The sequence below is a fragment of the Diadema antillarum genome, unplaced genomic scaffold, assembly GCF_040938485.1.
Source record: "Diadema antillarum isolate AM-2024a unplaced genomic scaffold, OU_Dant_1.0 seq00000565_RagTag, whole genome shotgun sequence".
NCBI lineage: Eukaryota > Metazoa > Echinodermata > Echinoidea > Diadematoida > Diadematidae > Diadema > Diadema antillarum.
In genome coordinates this window covers 1588801-1610720 of record NW_027271504.1, presented here as the reverse complement: position 1 = coordinate 1610720, position 21920 = coordinate 1588801, and the positions used below count along the sequence as shown (strand labels likewise).

Below are 21920 nucleotides of genomic sequence, written 5' to 3'. Positions count from 1 at the left end.
ATATTTATCCCGAATTTATGATTTGATTAAATCGGGAGACAATAACGAGCGTCTAGTAGGCGCGGACATGCAATGAAATCAGTTTCCTCTTTGATTTGATAAAGTCAAGCAGTCGTCAGATTGTCCAGTGAGAAAATAAAACACTAAACAATTAACAGGAACAATTACTATTACTGTTTTTACCCCCACTTCTACTGCAAATGCAGTTTTCATGATTTCATTATTGGTTTAACGTCGTCCTCGGAAGTTGCAACATGTTTTAATGTGATTTCGAAGAAGTAGAAGGGATTTTGAAAAAAAAAGACCCGAAATTTCAGAAGTGTGAGAAAAACATGACTATTTCATTAGTCAGACTGTATTTTTTAGCTGGCGGAAAGTAACGAAAGCATGTTTGTGAGACGTAATTCACTACAAAAATGCAAAAATTATATGTTATGCTTTCTCATAGTGTTACCTCAGAGTAACGTCATCGTCGGAAATACTAATTCGATGTTGCAGTAGATGGCATAGTAATATGATTTGTTATAGACTATTAGTATAATTATTATGTTGTTGTAGATGGTAAACGTGTAGACGAAGTAGGCCTACATCAAGGAGTCAAAGAAAACGCTATACTATTTGGTTATCTCTGAATTAATCTGTTGCTATTCTTATTTCTGTTATGTACTGTTTCCGTTTTTGTAGCTTCTGCTCTCACGGAGTGCCGAGATTTAGTCGACTCGACGTTTTTCTATCAGTCGTGCCTGGACGACGTCTGCGCCGAGCTACCGGCAGACTCGGGCGGTGCGTGTGACGCCTACGCTGCCTACCACCAGACGTGCTTGGACGCTGGGCACACGTTTTCTGAGGAATGGCGAAATGCGACTTTGTGTGGTAATGCTAATAAACATTTTTCAGAGCTGATTTGATTTGTAATATACTTGGTTAAAGGAAGTACTGCAGAAAAAACAGACAAGAAAAAAAAAGCAAACAGACATTAATTCTTAGTTATTTCTGATATTGACAACATGGTTTCATGCGTCCGCCTTTCAAAAAATTAAGTTTCTTAGAAAGGACATTTTCTTAACTTGATTGTCAAGGTTTCGACCGTTTTACTGAAGTTTTTGCATCGCTAATTCGTTCATTCATAACGGCATGAAAAGAGAAAAATCATCCCGTTTCATCAACAAAATAGCTAGGCAATATCTTAGGAAGATTTTCATGTGCAGTCTAGTACATAGACCCTACTTCAGATTCAAAACTCTTGCTATCCTTTGCTTTGGGTTCAGAAGCGTTGATATGAAAGCATTCCCTCCATCTTGATGGATTGTGGGCATAATTTCCGCAGTTTTCAGCCGTAAAATTACAAAGCCCATCGCCGTTTGCTTCTCTTAAAACCCTTTAACTCTTTCTACTCAATTTTACCCACGTAGACCTGGCTTGTGGAAGCAACAGCTCGACCTACCAGACGTGCACCAGTTCGTGTCCAGAGACCTGCCCTGGCCGCGTGCTCGATCCGCCGTGCGACGACCGCTGCGTAGAAGGCTGTTCGTGCGATGCCGGTTTCGTTCTCGACGGAGCGCAGTGCGTGACGTTAGACCAGTGTCAATGCGAGCGCAACGGCGTCTACTATGTCGTAAGTCATTGTGTCTATAATGTATTTTGTCACTCTATGTTCAAGATGAATTCCATAAATTGAGTGAAATGAATTAAACAGAGTAAAATAAAAATAGTAAAGTAATAAAACGACGGCATAAGTTCAGATAAAATCGGAAATTCATTGAAATTTCAAAGCTTCATATGTTTTCAAGAAATTATGGTCAATATTATCCACAATAATAGTACGCAAATTAGATAAGTTGGTGATGTGATCCCCTCGATAATCAAATGGTTTGTTCACAGAAATGTGAAATTCATATTTTTCGGGATCAGTGATTTAGCGTTAGTGCTTTGTTGTTATGATAGGGCGTGAAGGGTATAACTTAATAATCCATTGATTACAGGAACATTTGTAATTTTTAAAAACAGGAAGATATTTGTAGTGCGATTACGTTCACAGGAGAAGGTGAAAGGTTTTGATGTACGTCCAGTTTTAATGAACTTTTGTAGATTTTTATGTTACTGTAGCTATAAAAGTCAAAATGAACTTAAGAGCGGAACGGCAAGATGAATCACAGCGACGCTCTGGTGACAACATTTGTAATGTTTAAAAATTTGTATGTACACATGGCGTTTCCAAACAGAGTAGTATCGGCCAAATTGGTCGTTGTCTTCAAGAGAATAGATTTTATTCTATATTTCTCGTTCCCTTTACTTTGATCTACATGTACTCTCCTCCGTATAGTATTTTTGCCGTTAATGTTTCCTCGTAGTCGTTAATCTAATAATGTTACTTGTGTTTGCATCAAGATGAGTAGTCGTCTCAGTCGACCCACTTTAATGCCCATTTCTTCCCGTTCATCTTCAGATACCTTACATCATATTAAGCTTTTAGTCTCTGTTAAAATCACTGTCAAGTTGATCACAAATGCTACCAACATGCTTCTAACACGAATGCTTCTGCGCGACGTAGCGTTTTGGCAGAAAGGTCTCATTTTGCCATTAAAATTCGAACGACAGTCTGTCCACTTTCATAGTCATCTGATTTCAGTCGTCGGAAGGAAATTCAGTTAACGTCTTCTTGATAATGAAATGAATTGCATGCAGGATTTGAGATGTACAATGAAGACAAGCGTTTGAGTTCAGTTTTACTTGAAATATTTCAAATGTATATCCCAGAGAGAATTCCCGATTACAAATGTTCATTAAATTTATTGTCGTTTTGTTCCCGTATTTATTGATACTCTATGATTCTTTACGGAGGAATACTCATAGAATCTAGTACAAACTCAACATGTCGTTGGTTTCTGTTAATACTTACAATTAGTGAACGCGTGCAGGCGCACGTCAGCTTAGCAAATATCTATATTGATCGTTCTAGTTCCAGTGTAAACTTCTTGGGGTCCACACCTAACTTAACTTTCATATTGTAATGTTTGATTTTTCGCTATGACTCAGCGCTGTGTAAATATTCTCGTCGAACGAAATTATAATTCATGCGTGATGATTCATAGTCGTAAATGTTGACGAATGTAACATTGATACCGTGGGCACTGTTGTCATCATTACTGCTTATTGTTTGGCACCAAACTAGAAAAAAGAAAAGAAAAAAATTTGCACCCGTGTAGAGTCCTTCTCTATAGTTTTGTTCTACTTTTGTGTGTGACAAAACATAAATTTGATCTGATTCTCGTTTGTACAGGCTGGCACCAGCCTCCTGTCAGATACGTGCTCGGAGCTGTGCACCTGTGTAAACGGTCTCTTCCAGTGCGAGGTGGTGTCGTGCGACACCAACGCTGACTGCGGCACGGACGATAGCGGGGATGCCGCCTGCGTCTGCCGCGACGAATACGAAGGGGACGGTCTCACCTGCACGGAAATCGGTGAGATATCGCCGTGTTCTACAAATCGAACGCAGCACAGCAGATTTATCGCATCGCCTTTCGGGGAACCGCTTATGCCGTCTGTTAAATTCGTGCGGAACCGTCATGTCGGAGCAAAGGGATTGATCTCATTTGCATTTACCTGACCTTTCATATGATATAAAGTAGAATATTCTTCACCTTACTGTATGAAACGATATGCCTTCACGTGAAAAGGGCAGTGGTACTTCATGCGCTAAAAACTCTGTATATTGTCATAGTTCCTATTTATTTTTTTTTTCTCTCTCTCTCCTTCTGAACGTACAGTATCGTCTTATTCAGATATAAAAACCGTGTTCTTCGGCTTATTCGTAAAACACGTTATCATAGACTTTAGCACACATATTTCAGTATATCTATCCTTCGTATCATAGTATTTTTACGTCTTAAGAAGATATGAAATTATCATTTTCTTATGACTGGTATTTGCAAACAATGAAATTACGCCTAAGAGATAGATACGTAGGGAAACACAGATGATAATGTTTCTTAAAATTAGACATTGTCAAAATAACGATTTTGTTCGACATCTTGAAAACGTGTAGTGTGATGAAGGCAGGACATACTACGCAGCGATTGCATATTAAAGGGATGGTACAGTATTGGTGGAGATGAGAATTGAGCTTTTAACTTTATGCGAGATATCCAGAAAACACTTATGAAATAGTACAGAGCATACCATTTTAAGAGGAATTCAAAGTTTATTTGATGAAAATCGGGTTTGGAATGACTGAAACATCCAAAAATAAAGTAAAACAAAACGATCGTAATAAAATGTGGGTTCCACACTTTAGTAGAATCGCTCTGTTTTGGATATCTCAGCCATTTCAAAACCAATTTTAATCAAATAAACGTTGAATTCCTCATGTAATAACATGCTCTTGCATATTTCATAAGAAATTTCTCATTATCTCACCAAAAAATGTTAGAAACCTGAAATTAGATCTCAATCAAAACGATAGATCCCTTTAAATGTTGGACATACCCATGCGAAAGAGATTACAAATTATAGTACGTTTCTCCAGAAACAATGTACAGTGAATTTGCTCGAAATCATGATTTGCCAAGTAGCATTGTTTGTAACTTTACTTGCTGATCACGAATCACGATCAGATAATATCAATTTCAACAGAACAGACAGATTATATATTCAGACTGAATATAATCTTCTTCAGAGTGAATATGATCTTCTTGAATGAATATGATCTTCGCAGCTAATGAATTATGGCTATAACCAGGGGGTGTTTCATAAAGCTGTTCGTAAAGTTACGAACAACTTACGAGCGACTGGTGATCAGTTCTTGTGCTGAATTATGGAAATTCTGATAAGTATAGCACATCAGAACTGATCACCAGTCGCTCGTAAGTTGTTCGTAACTTTGGCCCGGCTCTTACAAGTATTCGACGCATAAATTTCTTTCATCTGCCAAAATGAAAACGAGAGTGAATCATATGAGTAAGTGTACGACACCAAAAACAGATGAATCTACCAATTCCCCTCGCGGATAAGTTATCAACTATACAGTCATGCATTTTCACTCGTGTATAGCATCCATTTCTAAATCTGTGAATGTACTTGTGTGTGTCGTTGATTTTCTGCATTACAGTATATGACCTTCAAGTCTGTACCGTCTATGGCGGCCCCCACTATGTCACCTTCGATGACTGGGATTACACCTTCCAAGGTGACTGTGTGCATACACTGGTCACCACGGATTGCGCCAATAATGGTACCACCGATCAGACTTTCAATGTGACGGCAAGAGCCGAGAAGGACAGTGTAGACAATGTCACCTACACGAGGGAGCTGACAGTCAACGTTGCAGGGCTTGTGAGTTTCTCTCTCAATTCAAGTAGAAGTTCAATTTAAAAACAAAATCAACAGCAAAACAAAAAACAAACAAAAACAACAAACTCCATTTCCAGTGAGAAATAAAAAGACAAGCATAATAGCCACGTACATTGTACATGTATGCTTGTGTATTTTTAACAAAGTGAAAGGACTATGAAAAGAGACAGAAACGATAACAAAAAAATGAATACACGGTGGCAGCCTTTAGTTACTTTAAGGTTACGGAAATGTATCTACATATGTATAGAAGAATCAACGACTTGTCTTGGAAGATCGCAAGAAAAGGTGAACAAGTAGCGGGGAATGTACATTTATTTGAGTAAAGATATTCGATATCAAGCTTTGTCTCGGATTTCTTGTGTTTAACGCTGGGAGAATACCAAGCGGGAGAGTTATTAGTTTTAATTGTTGCACTTAATTGATGGTTCCTTGTGCAGGGGTTATGACGAGAGATCAGGGCATGCGGTAGAAGTTTACTGGATCAAAAGACAAGGATCTTAAATCTGATTCTTATCAAGATATTGATGGCTTTATAGAGATATCAGTAATCTACATTTACACATAGTGTCAGAGTATGGGTTGTTAATCTTTTTAATGACAAAAAACAAAAAGAAATTCGTTTGTTAGCACTAAAGAAAAGCAGTGACGCTCGTATAATGTAGAACATCCTGGTTAAACAAAAGTTTAAGATATTACGGGCACTGTGGCATTGCAGCAAGTAGCAACAACCGTGGAATGAAATAACAAAGGCGAAAAACCTGTATTGATTAATCTGTGCGGCATATACCGGTAATGATTAGTTGAACAGGAAGTATCGAGAGCGTACGTGAGCACTTTCATAAACTCATCTTAAATGAGTGAATGCCATACAAGTGATAGAATGTATACCAGCATAATTATATGCAACTACTTGATGTACAGCTCTGGCTTGGACACGCAGGTGAAAGATTTGGCCTTGATCATCGATGCACAGAAAAAAAAAAATTGGCAAGGATTATGTTATTCCTGTGAAATATGATACGGAAGAGAGACTGAATTAGAGAATATGTGCGTTTATATTTCTATATTCATATATGTATATTACAGGTGATCACCTTGACAACGACCGATGTCTTGCTAGACGGCCTGCGAGTGAACATCCCGTTCTACAGGAACAATGTTTACGTGACGCGCAGCGGGGAATATACGGTAGGGCAGTTTATCGAAGTGGAGTTGGCATATACGATGTTTTGTGCTGTCAGTAAATTCCTGACAAAATAATGTGACATTATTACAAACGCAGAGTATATTTCTTTATTAATCTTTTAAATGAGATGCGAAAGGTATATGTAACGATTACGAGTACTTATCAGTTGCATTTGCATTACCTGTAGTCTTTTTTTCCAAAAATATGCCGATTGTGTTGTTACGTGCTCAGTGCAAAAGCTACTTAAAGTATTATCGATTGAATGATAACGTATCACTTGTCATTATCACAGTCCCTTTGTGACTCTTAGGATCCATGCCAAGTGTTTTGTCTCATGTTTGTTTGATTTTTTGTTCGTTTGTTTGTTTGTTAGTTAGTTTGTTTGTTTGTTTGTTTGTTTGTTTGTTATTTTTTGAGAATAGAGAGTGTGCTGGACTCTTAAACCAAAGTTTTGAGCTTGATTCCGGTCAAGATGAAACATTTTACTCATGATGCCCAACTTGGCCCCAGATATGCAAATGGGGACTTCATAATGAATGGAATATTATTGATAGCAGGTCTCTAGGGAATAAGAGATGTAACTCTTGTTACATGAGTAGTGCAATATCATCACCCTCACTGTGGGCTTGTGCCGTCTGTTACAGGTGGTAATGACGGACATCGACTTGGCTGTGAGATGGGACGGAGTGAGCACGGCGGAGGTCTGGCTCTCCGAGTACTACACCGGAACGGTGTGTGGGCTCTGTGGAGACATGGACGGAGCGGCCTCAAACGACATGGCACTGCCCAACGGGACCCAGGTATACAGATAAAACAAACAAGCTTTTATTCCTCGTATTGGAGAACAATCTCACTTGCCAAGCTGTGATCTGAGAATACTTGAAAGCTTATTTTAGATTTGAATAATTTTAATTATCATTTGGGAGGGATATACAAGGTGTTGCATGAGTAGTACCATATTATTGTCATCATCATTTCAGGTTGTACTGATGGACATCTATAATGTTGAAAATAATTTGCCCCAGCTAGTGCTGATATGAAATCGAATGCTGTAGAGGCGTTGTTCTGATTGTTCAATGATTTTGGCGTAAAATTATTACTTCGTTTAGTAAACACATGTGAATTTGAAGTTTTCCCGTGATACATTGTCACATTTAAGTCTAAAAATATATCTCTTGTACTTTTCTTTGGTGTTTACTGTGACAATTGACATGGACAATTGAAAGGACATAAATTTTAGCTTTGCAGTACCAAGGCAGTTTGCACAGAGTGAGACAGATTCATACAGAACCACTTTACTCATACATGTGTAACTGCTGAGTACATTGTACCCTGTCGTGACATCCCCTTGGGGTACAAGGGTCAACTACCAATGAACACATATGTGCGTATGTGTGTATCCCGTCCCAGGCTTCCACTGTAGAAGAGTTTGGTGACAGCTGGAATGATGCTGCCCTCGCTTGCCCGGATACGCCCACTGACGTCGATCCCTGCGCCTCTGATCTTACCCGCCAGGCCGAGGCGGTCGCCAAGTGCTCAGCAATCCTCAACGACACAGGTAAAGACAAAATCACATGAAATAACTGTTTGTTTGTTTGTTTGTTTGTTTGTTTGTTTGGGTTTTTTTTATTGTTGCAAATATCGATACAATTTCATATTTTACAACTGTGTGTAGAGCTCCGATGTGTTTGTAGGTTTAAAACTAGGAAAAAATGTTTTGACGCTATGGATGCATAATCAATTCACGTTTTAAGCTCTGTAGCAATCTTCCCCCTCCTTCTTTCTCCTCTTTAACTCCTCCCTCTCCCTCCCATTGATTTGATGTAGAAGAATTAAGTTTATTGTAATTGGTTTGATCAGACATATAGGATAGTTATTTCAAACACTAATATTCCACAAAGCTCATAAATGTGTACGTTAAGGCTAATACTGAACCTTGCATGTTACTCTTTGTTCCTTATTTTACACGTGTTTATTGTAAGGCTACTAATATGTATGGGTTTATGTAGTTGTAATTGTTGGAACGTAGTGACAATAGATTGCATAATCTATAAATTGATGTGGATTTTATCGTGAACATGTTTTCTACAGCTCTTTTCGGAGCGTGCTATGCTAGCGTACCACTGGACACTTACTATGAGAGCTGCGTCTACTCCATGTGTGCAACGGATGGGGACGAAGATGTTTTCTGCAATATCATCGAAGTCTACGCCACGAGATGCGAGCTACAGACTGACTGGAGAAGCAATGACACTTGTCGTAAGTCTACTTAATGCATCTCTCTCATTCTGTCCCTCACTCCATCACTCTCTCATTCTAATCATCTTTCCTTTATTTTCTCATCCTCTGTAAATCTATCGATCATGCTATCATCATTCATTATTGTCTCTTTTCCTCCCTCCATCATTTTCCTATCTTTTTTTTTTCCCCGTCATCCATGTTTATCTACCCGGTTATGGTAGCTCCATTTATATTTTCTACAATATGTTCATTTAGATCAGACTGATGTGTACACACAGTTTTCTCTCTTCTGTCACTTCCCCTACTCCCCCCCCCCCCCCCCTCTCTCTCTCTCTCTAATCAACAGTATATCAATCAAGTTCTCATAATCCATCTCTCTGTTTGTATACATTTCTCTCATCTCTCGGTTAATTAGCCATCTCTGTTGACCTGTCTTGTTCTGGGCTTCCGATTCTAAGTCTGTTCATTAGATTGATGAAATTAATTTTTTTTCCTTTTATGCATTAATGTATTTGACTTTGTTTGCTCAAAGTGGATTTTTTTTATACCTTTTGAAAGCCTTGTGTCATGTTAAGGTTCATAATATTTCATATTTGGTTACAAGAAGGAAATAACAGAGTGTAACTCTTATTCTCTCTTTCCATTTTAGATGATGTGCAATGTGTGCTAAAAGATATTTTTATGCTGCTCTCAAACATGCACTTGACCGTTATAAGATATTTTGTGCAAAGATACTAACAGCGTATGGTATTTCTACATATCATTTACATGTATACAGCATACGTCTGCCCACTGAACTCGGCGTACAGTACCTGCATCACTGAGTGCCCGCCCTCATGTGGTGACTTTGGGACAATTTCCCAGTGTTCCGACCTGGATTTGGGATGTACATCGGGATGTGCGTGCGATGATGGTTTCGTCTATAAAGATGGTCAGTGTGTGGTGGACAGCCAGTGTGGATGTACCTATGATGGCCTCTACTTCAGGGTAAGATAGTTTTCAAATATTTCTATCTATCTATCTATCTATCTATCTATCTATCTTGTTATCTATCTTTTTTTTTCTTTCTCTCTGTCTTCCAATTGGTATCACTGTAGTCATACTATCTCTGGTACCTGATTAGATAAATAATGCTTCATTCAAGCATTTATCAGAAATATATCATCTTTGATCAGTAAATTCATATTCTTGATGTGTGTATATATGTGACGTGTTTCTGTATTATTATTTGATAGTTTGTATGTTTTCTGTTGTGTGTGTGCAGGTATGAAATTACCTATTGGTCGAATAAAATTCTTTTCTCACGTTTACATTTCTTTCCATAGCCATCAAATTTAGGGATGATTATCTAGGCACCAGATTTCAAAAGATTGGCATATACAGTAGGTTTTGAAAACAGACATACAATTGTGTATAACCCACTGATACTGTAACTGAACTTTCTCGTATGTTTGAATACAGAGCGGTGAGGAGTACATCACTGAAGGTTGCCAGGAGCGATGCGTGTGTGACGGTATCTCCCAGCTGATGTCCTGTGAGAATATCCAGTGTTCCTTCAACGGAGTGTGCGACTTGAGAGACGGTGTGAGGGCGTGTTTCTGTCAGGATTCGGGCGAGGCGATCTGTTACAATGCCACTGGTGAGTCGGAGATTCTCTTTTATTGATTGTCTATCTCCATGATGACACTATTGCGCGTCATTGTAATTGTACAAGCTTTTTTAGAGATTAGAATAGGAAATGGGGATGTCATAATCAATAGATGGCTTTTGTACACCCCCTTCAAAAAAACCCAACAACAACAACAAAAGAAACACACACACACACGCACACAAAAACAAACGCCAAAACAGAATAAAGCAAACGATTAGGAACCAACAGAGCTTTGGAGAGTACAATTGTATATAGGCGTCGTGGTTTATGATTACAGAAAGACTGATCATCCCTTATTAGTCAGCCTCTATTGACATGCTAGTCTGAAATTAATGTTGTACATACGTGGTATGATAGCCGCGGAGCATGGTTATTCATACGTAATGTAAAGGCCACCGTCACACCGAATCCGCCTGTTCCGGTTCCCTTGCCCCGACCTTATCAAATCGCTCATATGATGCGTGTTTGATGTGAACAGTTGCATTAGGATAGTACACAACCAGTTCTTTTCCGCCGTTTCTGCGCGCAAGGTTGTGCTGTTTTTGCGCACAACGTTGTACCATTTTTGCGCGGAATGTCGTACCGGAACGGGCAGTTCCATGACTCGGACCAAATTCAGTGTGCAGGCGCCTTAATTCAAAGGTACAGTTTGTTTGTCTATTATCATCATATGCATTGACAGCAAGTGATGACGCTGATTTGTGTTTTTTTTGTTGTTGTTGTTTTTTTTAGTTGGCTACAACATCACACTCATCATGGCCAGTCACTCGTCGTTGACCTTGACATGGACAGTCCAGCAGACAGTTGTCTTCGTGATCGTCCAGTATCGTCTTCAGGGCATCGACACCACCTGGATGAACTCTTCGGAAGTCGCCGGGGAGCGTGAACTGGTCATCCTGAGTGGGCTCGAGTCGGCCGCGTCCTACGAGGTCAGGTTCGTGTTCGTGGGAGAAGCTTTCTACTCGCGGTCCGTCATCAACGTCTACGACACTTGCGTCAGCGACTCTCAGGGCGTCGCGTGCGAAACAGGTAGGCCTACAGATCGTTGCTTCACACTTCGCACCTTGCACTCATAGTGGGAAATCACGGATTGACAAAAGTTTACCGTTTGCTGAATTGACAACTCTTTGAGTTTACGAGGGACAAAAAGTTGGTATTGCCTATTACAAGTTGAGTACAAATAAAGCAATGTGGAACTCTTGAAATTCTTGAGTTTAAGAAAAGAACAGTCACTGCCACATGTCATTGATGCAATTTGATAATCTGTTTAGAAGCGTATATTAAAAAAATAAGTAGTGATGAATTTCAAAGTACATGTTCTACTTATTTGCGTGGAATAACAAAACGAAAAAAATAAAAAATAAAGAGAACGAGGTGCATCCATATGTGCGTGGGAACAAAATAAAATATCTTTTAGGTGTTCAGAACTTTGTAAAAATTTAGTCCTATTCCCTCAATCGTTTTGATTTAATCGTTCTGGGCAGCGGGTGTCACGTTTTATTTTGCATGCACGAAATGCTTCAAAGTTGTCGTGTAGTGAAAGTCATGAGCGATCACTGTATGAGAAAGGCTAATCCACTCTTCCTCTTCCCACATCTCTTTCCTCTGAAAAATCAGATTACAGTACCCTTAGTGCGTACAACTTCAACCTGTTGTACGCCACCAGCGCCTCCTTACAACTGGAGTGGGAGTTGCCTTTCGTGGATATCCAGTTCGTGCGTCTCCAGTATCGGGTTGACGCCGGCAGTCCATGGGATAACGGTACTAATCTGGAGGTGACAGCCACGAGCGACACGATCCAGGGCCTGGACGAGTTTACCCAATATGAGGTGCGAGTCTTCATCGGGCAGACAAACGGCGACGCAGCGGGAAGCGCCGTTCTGCTCCTGCTGACATGCCGCGGAGGAACGGTTGGGCTCAACTGTGCTGGAGGTATGAAAGCTCTCGAGTTCCTCATTGGTATCGCGTCAGGTTGCTATACACTTATACTAATCCAGGAATCGGTTCTTGCCTTGAGAAACCGACCAAAATCTTTAAACAGAATACCAAAATCACTTGAAGATCCATGGCAGTAGTGGGTTGTATGTTTATGGTTACATAATAGTGAAAAAAAAGTCTGTACTGTATACTTGATTTAAATGAATTATATAAAATACATGTTTCATAAATATTTGTCGTTTGTATAGCTTATGTCATTGCAAAGATATTAACATGTTTGCAAAAATTACGTGCGCACAGATACATAAACGAAACAGATGATCAATTATTTAAAAAACTACAGGCAGAGTGTTTCAATATCGAATGTCTTCTCTTCCCGGTCAGATGTTCCCATCGATACCGGCATCAACACAGTTTCCAGTGACTTTGTCACAGTCACTTGGACGGTGTATGTGGATGTTGAGCTCGTAGCCGTCCAGTACCGTGCGCTGCCAAGTTTTCAGGCCCGAACATTCGTTACCGCTGACGGATGGACCGAGAGTGATCCCGTACCCGCCGATCGGGGCCTGTACAACATAGACGGACTAACCCCTGGCAGGACTTACGACTATCGTCTGAAGCTGATCAACGGTACTCAAGAAGACTTCGGAGAGACAAACCAAGTTACCCTCTGTCCCGAGGGTTTCCAGGGGGCCAACTGTGAGATTGGTAAGGGGTCCAAGTTACCTGAAAAAGTTAACCCAACAAAAGTATACTGAATTTGTACAACTAAACTAGCGGTAGGTATGAAAGAGATAGACGAAAGTTTCAGCAAAAAACTTCACAAAGGATATTATTTTTTTGTTAAGATGTGAGTCTTTGCGTGTCATATGAATAATCTATGTAGTGAAGCGTCTTCACAGGCAACCAGGAGCAACAGCAGTAGCTCTAGACTTGTCCTCACTTGTAGAGTTTATGATGTAATCCAGTTTCTTCGCGACTTAGTTCCCTTCAGGTAAAGTGCATGATGCCTCAGTTTCGTTGCGAAAATGAAGTTACTTTTCCCTCGTCCTGCGACTGCTAATGCACGACTTTCCAAATCGAGATGACTTGAACATGGCATGTTCTCTTATGCCAAGGTCAACAGATCATGTGCATAATTATACTCTAATTCGCATCACGTATTGCTATCCGACAGACAATGCCAAGAGTACTATAAACTCTCTGTGTTGTACGTAACTTCAGATTATTCTGTGGTGGGTGCCTTCAACGTGCGGCTGTTAGAGGCCACCAGCTCATCGCTCAACATCACCTGGAAGGTGGACATCACCATCCTCAGGGCTGAAGTACAGTACCAGCTGGCTCCTGTCAACCTCTCCCTACCCTGGGACAGCTCGGACACCCTTCAGCCTACAGAGACGGATGTGCTGGTCGAGTCGCTGGCAGAGAACACCGCCTACGACGTGAGGGTGTCGGTCATGCGAGCTGACGGTACAGTCTCCTACAGTGACATTCTACGGATGAAGACATGCATTTCCGGGTTCGAGGGCCTGAACTGTGAGATCGGTAAGCATTGCATCATAATGTATTAATTTGGAAAACACGACACTGTCAATTCTTCACTCAATTTATTCCCTGTTACGTGTGCGTGTCGATGGGAATCGTAATAAACTCTGAAGCCGTGACACATAATTAAAAAAAAATCAAATGGAATTGAGAACGATAAATTGCGTACTACTCTGCGGATGACTTTGGTAATATTCATTTTGTTTTGTCGCAGCTCTAGCAATTGATACGACAACGTCGGCTTCCACCTCTGCAGTAGACACCACAACAGTAATATCCACCACTCAACCAACATCTGTGGCCACAGATACAACCCAGATGACAACTTCTGTTCTCACTACTTCAACTCCACTTGCAACAACGCCATCTTCCACATCAACACCAATCACAACTTCCATGCCGACAACTACCCCGATTGTGTCAAGTACACCATCGACCCCTGGTCCAGGCACGACAAGACTGACAACATCTTTTTCGTCAACCACTGCCACAAATCCTGCGCAAACCACCGTGGGTCAGGCATACCAACTCGAGATCTCGCACGTCAATAGCCTCTCAATAACTACCCGGTGGACATCTCCCACTGGTGTCACCAACGTCCTCCTGCAGTACCGGCTGACCGGTGCTAGCGAATGGAACAACGGTTCCATGGTTCCCCTGGAGCGCGGGCATTATGTCTTAGCCGGTCTGAGTGCAGAAACCGAGTATGAGCTGCGAGTTCTCTTCGAGGGCAGCCAGTCGTTGACTCCTTCCAACGTAGTAATTGCTTCGACCTGTGTACGAGGTTTTGCTGGAGAGACGTCGTGTGATACAGGTTAGAATAATCTTAAAAATCGGCAAATTCCGAAGTTTCTTATGACGAAACTTTATTACCAACAAACATCCTTTAACACAAGGGACGACTCTGCTAGAATTGATATTCTCTTACCTTGTAATCGTTAATTACTTCAGAGGGTGAAACTGCAATGATTTCGATACTCTTGGAATGTTGTCGAGGCCTTCCCTTTGTTGTTTGTGTCGTAGATTTGATTTGACGTTGTTTCCAGTTTGTCCTAGGCATGGCAGTTTTGTGTAGATGGCTCACACGTACATGTATATCGTGTTGTTATACTTGCACAAGTTAGAAGCTATCTTATTTCCGCAACATTATACCTTCAGAATTTTCTGTCTGCTGTGAATACGAATGTGATCGTGAGAAGCTTATCATTTGGCATCAGTCCGTTACCTAGGAGATACGGTGTGGTAAACAGAAGTGTGACAGTAATTTGTGATTCTCAGTATGAATATTACTCTTCCAGTATACTTCAGATCGCATGTAATCTATGAATACTGCTATCATTATCGTACCTCATGTAGACTACATGGACGTCGGTGCCTTTGATGTTGTCCTGGACACAGCTACTAGTGCTTCCCTCGCTGTGACATGGAGCCTTCAACTTGACGCAGACTGGCACATGGTGCAGTACCGGTGAGGAACAGTAACCTTTCATTCATTCATTCATTCATTCATTCATTCATTCATTCATTCATTCATTCATTCATTCATTCATCATTTAATGTTTCCGTTCATAAATAATGGGGAGGAGAAAAACGAACGTACGCTCAAACGTATGAATTAGCAAATGGAAAGGTGAGAATCGACAAACGTTGGTATACCTGATACATCATTCATCAAGATCCGCTGCAGTCATCAGTAGTCTGTACCCTATGGCAACCATCGCAGCTGCGAGTTCTTCTCCGTGTAGGTCTTCACTGGAAAGAAGACACTATAAAGCCTTCAGGTCAAACTCACAAACTTTGTCATTTGAATAGTCTGTCCATTTTTTTTTCACATAGAAATTTTATTCATATAAACATTCGGGTACAAAATAAATGTTGCATACAGTACATAAAGACAAATGATCAAAATTTGACAGGCAACTGCGAAACAATTAGATAATGTAAATGCGATTTCAATTAAAGTTAGATACAAAACCTTTAGTTTTCTCAGACATGTATTCGTCTACTTTCTTTGCTTGCTTTAAAAATTGACAAAATTGGCTAAAATGTAACGATTTCTTTTTATTTCTTACTGAAAGTATGAAGTATTTTGCGTACGAATAAACTACGTTGTAACATTTTGGTAGTTAATGAAATGAAATGAAATAGTCTGTCCATGCCTTCACGCTATTTAAGCTGTGTGCGCTCCAGGGATTGTTTTATTGTTTCACAGACATGTATTTCCTTATTTTAGAGCTAGTAACCCACATCTACAAACTCTTGATTTCGTACAAATAGTAAGACCTTTTCAATTCGCGCGAAGTTGGTCCCGAGCCTGGTTGAAAGCCGATCAAAAGCCAAAACAAGTACAACCTTCTGATAGCAGCCTGGGAAACTCTCCCGGCGGTTATAAGATGGCTTTAAGATGTACTCACGAATAACCCGATATTTATACGGTTAGAGCCGAATTGGAAGATTTCCTTTATCAGGTGTCCATCTTTGCTCAACTTTGGGACAGTGTGACGCCTGTATAAAGCATGCGTGTGTGTTTGTGTGTGTGTGTGTGTGTGTGTGTGTGAGTTTGTGTGTTTATAATTTTGTGCGGGGATGTTTAATAGAAACACTTTTCCTGTTTTATAGACTCATTGCTGACTGAAGAACGAAATAATGCAATGTTTTCTTTTTATGGCGCAGACTGCTCTCCACAACGGAGTGGTTCAACTCCACTGAGCTCACGGCAACATCCAGGCTGTACACGGTGCGAAGTCTCGATGTCAACCAGTCCTACGTCATCAGAATTCTGACGAGGAGGTCGACCACCGCTGGGCGGAGGAAACGAGCAGACATCGCACCGAATGTCGGAATTAGTGCCGAGATTGAAGCCCTGACGTGCCAGACGGGACAGCAGGGCATCAATTGTGAAGAAGGTCAGTTTTCTGACTTGACTTCTTTCGGGCATGAAAACGTGCGCGCAAGTTTGATTTGTACTTAGAGATAAAGCCAAAGACAATATTGCGATGCTGACAAGTAAAGCAGGAATTACGAGTCGAGTCATGCAGAGTTGATCTCTCAAAGAAGATTTCAGCATACGAAAGAGGCATAGATATTACGTGAACTTCGTACATATCAATGTAACTATTTTATACATGTAGGTCAGAAGTTGTACAGTTTCCCCGTTGATACCAGAATATTCATCCATGAATGCAAAATATATCTTTCCCTGACTTTCGTGTTTTCATTCTGTTTTAAAATTAGTGATGTTGATCAAATTCAGATGAATCAGTACTGTTTCGTTTTGGACAAAGTTGTCATTTTATGCAATTTAGTTACATAATATGTAACTAAATTGCATAAAATTATGCATATTATATAGGCCCTACATAAGAATGCGTTATTATGAGAAAGGAAATCGCATTATGTTTGAGCCTTTGTAACATATTGATAGGCAGGGCCGTTAGTGAAATGAAACTTTTTGTTGAAAAAAATTGTTGTGGAGGAGTGATATTTTCCCGCAGTAAATGAAATCATGTGCATGTATACTTTCTTCCCTTGCCTTTCTTTTCTATTAATTTCTCTTTCCGATGCAAGGAAGTTGCTTGTAACAGATAACGAAGTTTATCTGAAAATTACCAAATTGTGTTAACCCTTTTCACTTGGAAAAAAAAACACAAACAAAATCAGAAGCGATGGAAGTTCATTGACCCTGCCCAATTTTGTTGTGTTTTCTTTTCAAAGTAGCCTTTCATATGACAAAAAGAAACTGCCTTTCATGTCTTAATTTAATCTGTCGCTAATTGTGTCACTTCTTGTGTGTTACAGAAGTGGTTTCAACACCCAGGGTGACAACAGACGAACTGACCACACGAACGCCTGTATCAACAAGTAAGAATGGTAGTTTTGGTGAAGATTTTTTTTTTTTTTTTGCAAGTGATGTTCCGTCGTCTCGTTTGTACAAACCAGCCATGAATATGTGCGTATTTAAATTAATGACCCATAATACCAGTACCCGCTGCTACGAAGGATCAGAACCCATCATTGGCTATCGGGCGAAAGCTTGGTAGTCTATTGGAATGGTGAGGTCGCGGGTTTGAGTATCACACGAGTATACACTATTTATACCCATGATTTTATCATTATTATTTTAATCATAATTTTTATCATGGCTGTTACTTAAACACTAAATAATCGGTGTTTATTTGCGCTGGTGAAGAGAAGTTTGTCAATCAGTTGCGTAGTTATGCCAGACATGCCCCTGTCTTCCACGTTCCTGCGATTTTCTCGGGAATTGTTTCTGTTGTGTAACTCGGAAAACATAATTAGTACTTGAGGTCAATGACAGCGCCTGATGACCTGTAAGTTAAATCAATCCTTCTTTGATCGGCTAGGTAATGAAATTATGTGTACTACGTTGTGGATCGGATAGACGGCTATGTAGAATGTTTTTTCGACCATTACTTGCTTCTTCTTTTTTAATGAAAGCAAAAGATGCTTTATGTAACGTCGAGGAGAATGAGAAAATATATTTCACACTTCTCTTCTTGCACGGCTTAGCATAATGGTAAATTTGCTGGACTCTCGACTGTAAATGACATTATCAAATACATCCATGACAATACATAAAGACCCAGGAATCAAAATGCGTTTACAGCGTAAAAACTGTTACAAAAATGATGCGCATCGCAAAGTGGATTCAAAGCAAAATAGTCTTCATAATGTACGCTGTACTACAGTACGTATAGAGAGGAAAGTCTCATTCAACGTAATTACAGTGTATAAGGCCATGAGGGATTCATATATCCACAGTCTTTCGGGACCACAGCTAAATTACATGAAAAAGCAACAACAACAACAACAACACACACACACACACATGCAAAAACACAAAACAAAGCAGCGTGTGCATTGAAGTCGCGTTACTTAAAGATCCTTTTCTTTTTTCTGTTCTTTTTTTTTTTGTGTGTGTGGTAATGGGCATCAGACTTAAGGAATAAGTTGCCGTAATAAGTCGCTTAATCACTCACCCGGCAATCTCTTAATTTTCTCTTTCTCCAGACACGCCGTGGCGGTACATCCTCATCGGTCTCTCTGTTGCCTTCTTATTCCTCATCATCGTCATGGTCTTCCTCGTCGTATCTATCTACCAGAAATATAAGAGGTAAAGTAGTAGTCCCAAAAACGAACAAACAAACAAACGAATTAACAGACAAACAAACACCTAAACAAACTAACAAGCAAACAATCAAAATAACAAACAAAAATCCCTGGTAAAATTTCAAAAATCCTGCACGTGAAGAGAAATCAAAAACAAAAATCCCTCATTAAGTTTCAAAAATCCTCCGAGGTGAAAACAAAAACAAAAATCCTGCATAAGGTTTCAACAATGCTTTGAAATGAAGTGAAATAAAAAACAAAAATCCCCAGTAAATTTTCAAAAATCCTCAGAAGTGAAAACAAAAACAAATTCCCGCGTACAGTTTCAAAAATCCTCCGAAGTGAAGTCAAAAACAGGAATTCCCCGTAAAGTTTTAGAAGTCCTCTTAAGTGAAAACAAAACCAAAACTCCCGCGTAAAGTTTAAAAGATTCTCTGAAGTGAAAACGTAAACAAAAATCCCGCGTAAAGTTTCAGAAATCCTTTCAACTGAAGTGAATGGAATTTCTCCTAGCCATCTCGTCAATAGATGCGCCTAACAGAAAACAAAACGGAATCCATGTGATACACAGACGCCAAGTTTTGTAATCGGAATGTATACTGAATACAGAGAACCTCAGAAATGTTTTGTCTCCTGAATGAAACCAGCAATACGATTGAATTCTCTCTCCTTCAAATATTCGTTGATCCTCACCATGTATGCGTTTCAGGACACAAGTATTTGTTTGAAAAAATATGAAGTGATCAGATTTCCACGACATTGCTCTTAAAAGTGTTTCTCCCGAATGAATATTGCACCAACACACAAACGCCTGTAAGTTTAAAAACTCTTTCACGCCGACTCATTGTAGTCTCCATTTCTTATTTCTTTCAACTTGCACACTTTCATAATTATGTTAGACGACAAATCTTAAACTAAGACAGCTTCTTTTTAATGCTATTATTGTTATTTCAATTACTTGTCAAATCTAGCAAAATCAATTTTTATTTAAAAATCACTGCTTTTCTTCATTTTCCGTCGTCAGGAGTCGATCCAATTTGGCCAGAATTGACAAAGTCAACGCCGGTAGGGTCAGAGGCTACCGCAACTCAGACATCATGTTCGCTGCCGACAGCCGGTCGTTCTCCTCGTCCGAAATCGACCAAGAAGCTGAGGAGGTCGACCCGAGCCACGTGCGAATCAGCATGGTCGGCGACCGCAACGACAGGCACGACGGCGGAGTTAGACCGCTTGTGCAGCACGAAAGGCGACGTCCGGTCGATGAGCGGGTACAGCGGTACAATGCGGCCTACAATCACGATTATTGATGCTGCTCAATGCGAACGCCCTCCTTGATAGAAACAGCTGAAATTTGAAAATGAAATTATATATTTGTGATTTCTATGCTAGTTCTTCCATACAAATCGAATGTGATATGATTGTATATCTTAGTGTGTTCCTGCACTGAAATGCTTTTATAAGGTCGTGATGTATCTAAGATTTATATTGTCCTTTTATGTTTGCGTCCTGGCGTAGACAAACAGAAAATGTCGTACTCAAGGGTAGATTCTTATCTTGTGTGCAAAATATATATGAAATATTTATCCCGGTATCTGCATGTGTGTTATAGTGATACACAGATATATCCTTTATTTTCACATGTAATGGAGTAATGTAATGTTGTTCTCAAACCTTTGGTTCATACTCTTGCTTTCATGTAGATTACACCGACATGCTGTTTGTAGACCTTTACAGTCATTGACAAATGGCTAGGAAGTCATGGTATATCTTATATTGAGGGGTGACAAAATCCAGTAGTATCGCATGTATTTCAGACTTCGTGTTATCATTGTCAATGAACCCATATGTCAGCGTAATATCACTGTCTTAATGAAAAGAAGAAGAAGAAAATAAAAGAAGAAAGTTTACCCCAATTTTCAATGGACATCATTGTTAATCTTTCCATCCTATATCCCATAACTAGGGAGGACTATTCCACGTGTTAAAATTTAATCACCATTATCATAAACCTTCCTTGTTGAGAATTGCCCACTGGAGTGTTCAAGATTCAGCATACTACCAAAGTATGTGTTCATAATCATATCCTGTGTATTTTGCTCTTGGATATTTTTCCTGAAGTACAGATACTCTTGATAGCAGACAGACCGCTAAAGATCTACAATGTGCTTTCATTGATTTTGTGTCAACTGAGTATCAATACGAAACTAGCTAAGCAAATTTGTGTTTTAAAATGTCATTGCCAAGACTTGATACCTTTTTTTTTTTAATGGTACCAGCTCGGCGTTATTTTTCAGTAGGTTTTCCTTGTCACTATAATTTCACATAACAAGGGCGAAGTATGCCCTGTTGAATCTTACAGACCCCTCCCCCCCCCCCACATTGAAATGTTTCAAGGCGGTTCTATTTCATGTCATATGCTAGCATTCAAATCTTGCGTAGTGTATAATGGACGCAATCATTCTTTCCTCTTGCTTACAAAGAACTTTGTGCCTTACTTTACACAGACAGGAATCTTTATTTGACACCTTATGAAATCAATCGTATAAATAAGAGGTCGTAAGCATTGCTGCACACTGCTGTGAATATATTAATGATTATAGTAGGCTAGTCTTTATGAGAATCGTACAGTACTTTACCCTGAATAAAGTGGACTATTTGCCAAAGCTGGGTAAGAGTGATATTTGTGTCGTATTTTGTAAGTAGCAAAAATCATAACATTTTTTTTCTTTGAAGGGACGAATATATTTTCATGGGAAATTCATATGGTTCATGATTGTTGCGATACTTTTCTTGAAATGTGTATTTTTACAAGGTGTACATGTGTATACCAAGAGACCATGAAAACAGTACTTTTGATTCGATTGATTTTACCATGAA

At 39.7% G+C, this 21920-nt stretch overlaps 2 protein-coding genes across 2 annotated transcripts in view; both read left to right on the top strand.

Annotated features, from left to right (window-relative positions):
• Positions 1–3607, top strand: part of LOC139735213 (uncharacterized) — a 222108-nt gene extending 218501 nt beyond the window's left edge. Inside the window, 3 exon segments of the mRNA XM_071645971.1 lie at positions 685–873; positions 1413–1615; positions 3281–3607. Coding sequence (XP_071502072.1) covers positions 685–873; positions 1413–1615; positions 3281–3607 — 719 coding nt within the window.
• Positions 3608–3659: 52 nt separating this feature from the next.
• LOC139735212 (uncharacterized) lies at positions 3660–21560 on the top strand. The gene is made up of 18 exons (XM_071645970.1): positions 3660–3684; positions 5108–5331; positions 6439–6540; positions 7183–7338; positions 7949–8096; positions 8630–8797; positions 9558–9766; positions 10241–10418; positions 11163–11459; positions 12048–12362; positions 12753–13076; positions 13593–13913; positions 14128–14727; positions 15270–15381; positions 16587–16819; positions 17712–17774; positions 18945–19047; positions 20068–21560. Exons 1-18 carry the CDS (start codon positions 3660–3662, stop codon positions 20348–20350), a joined length of 3861 nt encoding a protein of 1286 aa, XP_071502071.1. The 3' UTR covers positions 20351–21560.
• Positions 21561–21920: the final 360 nt, after the last annotated feature.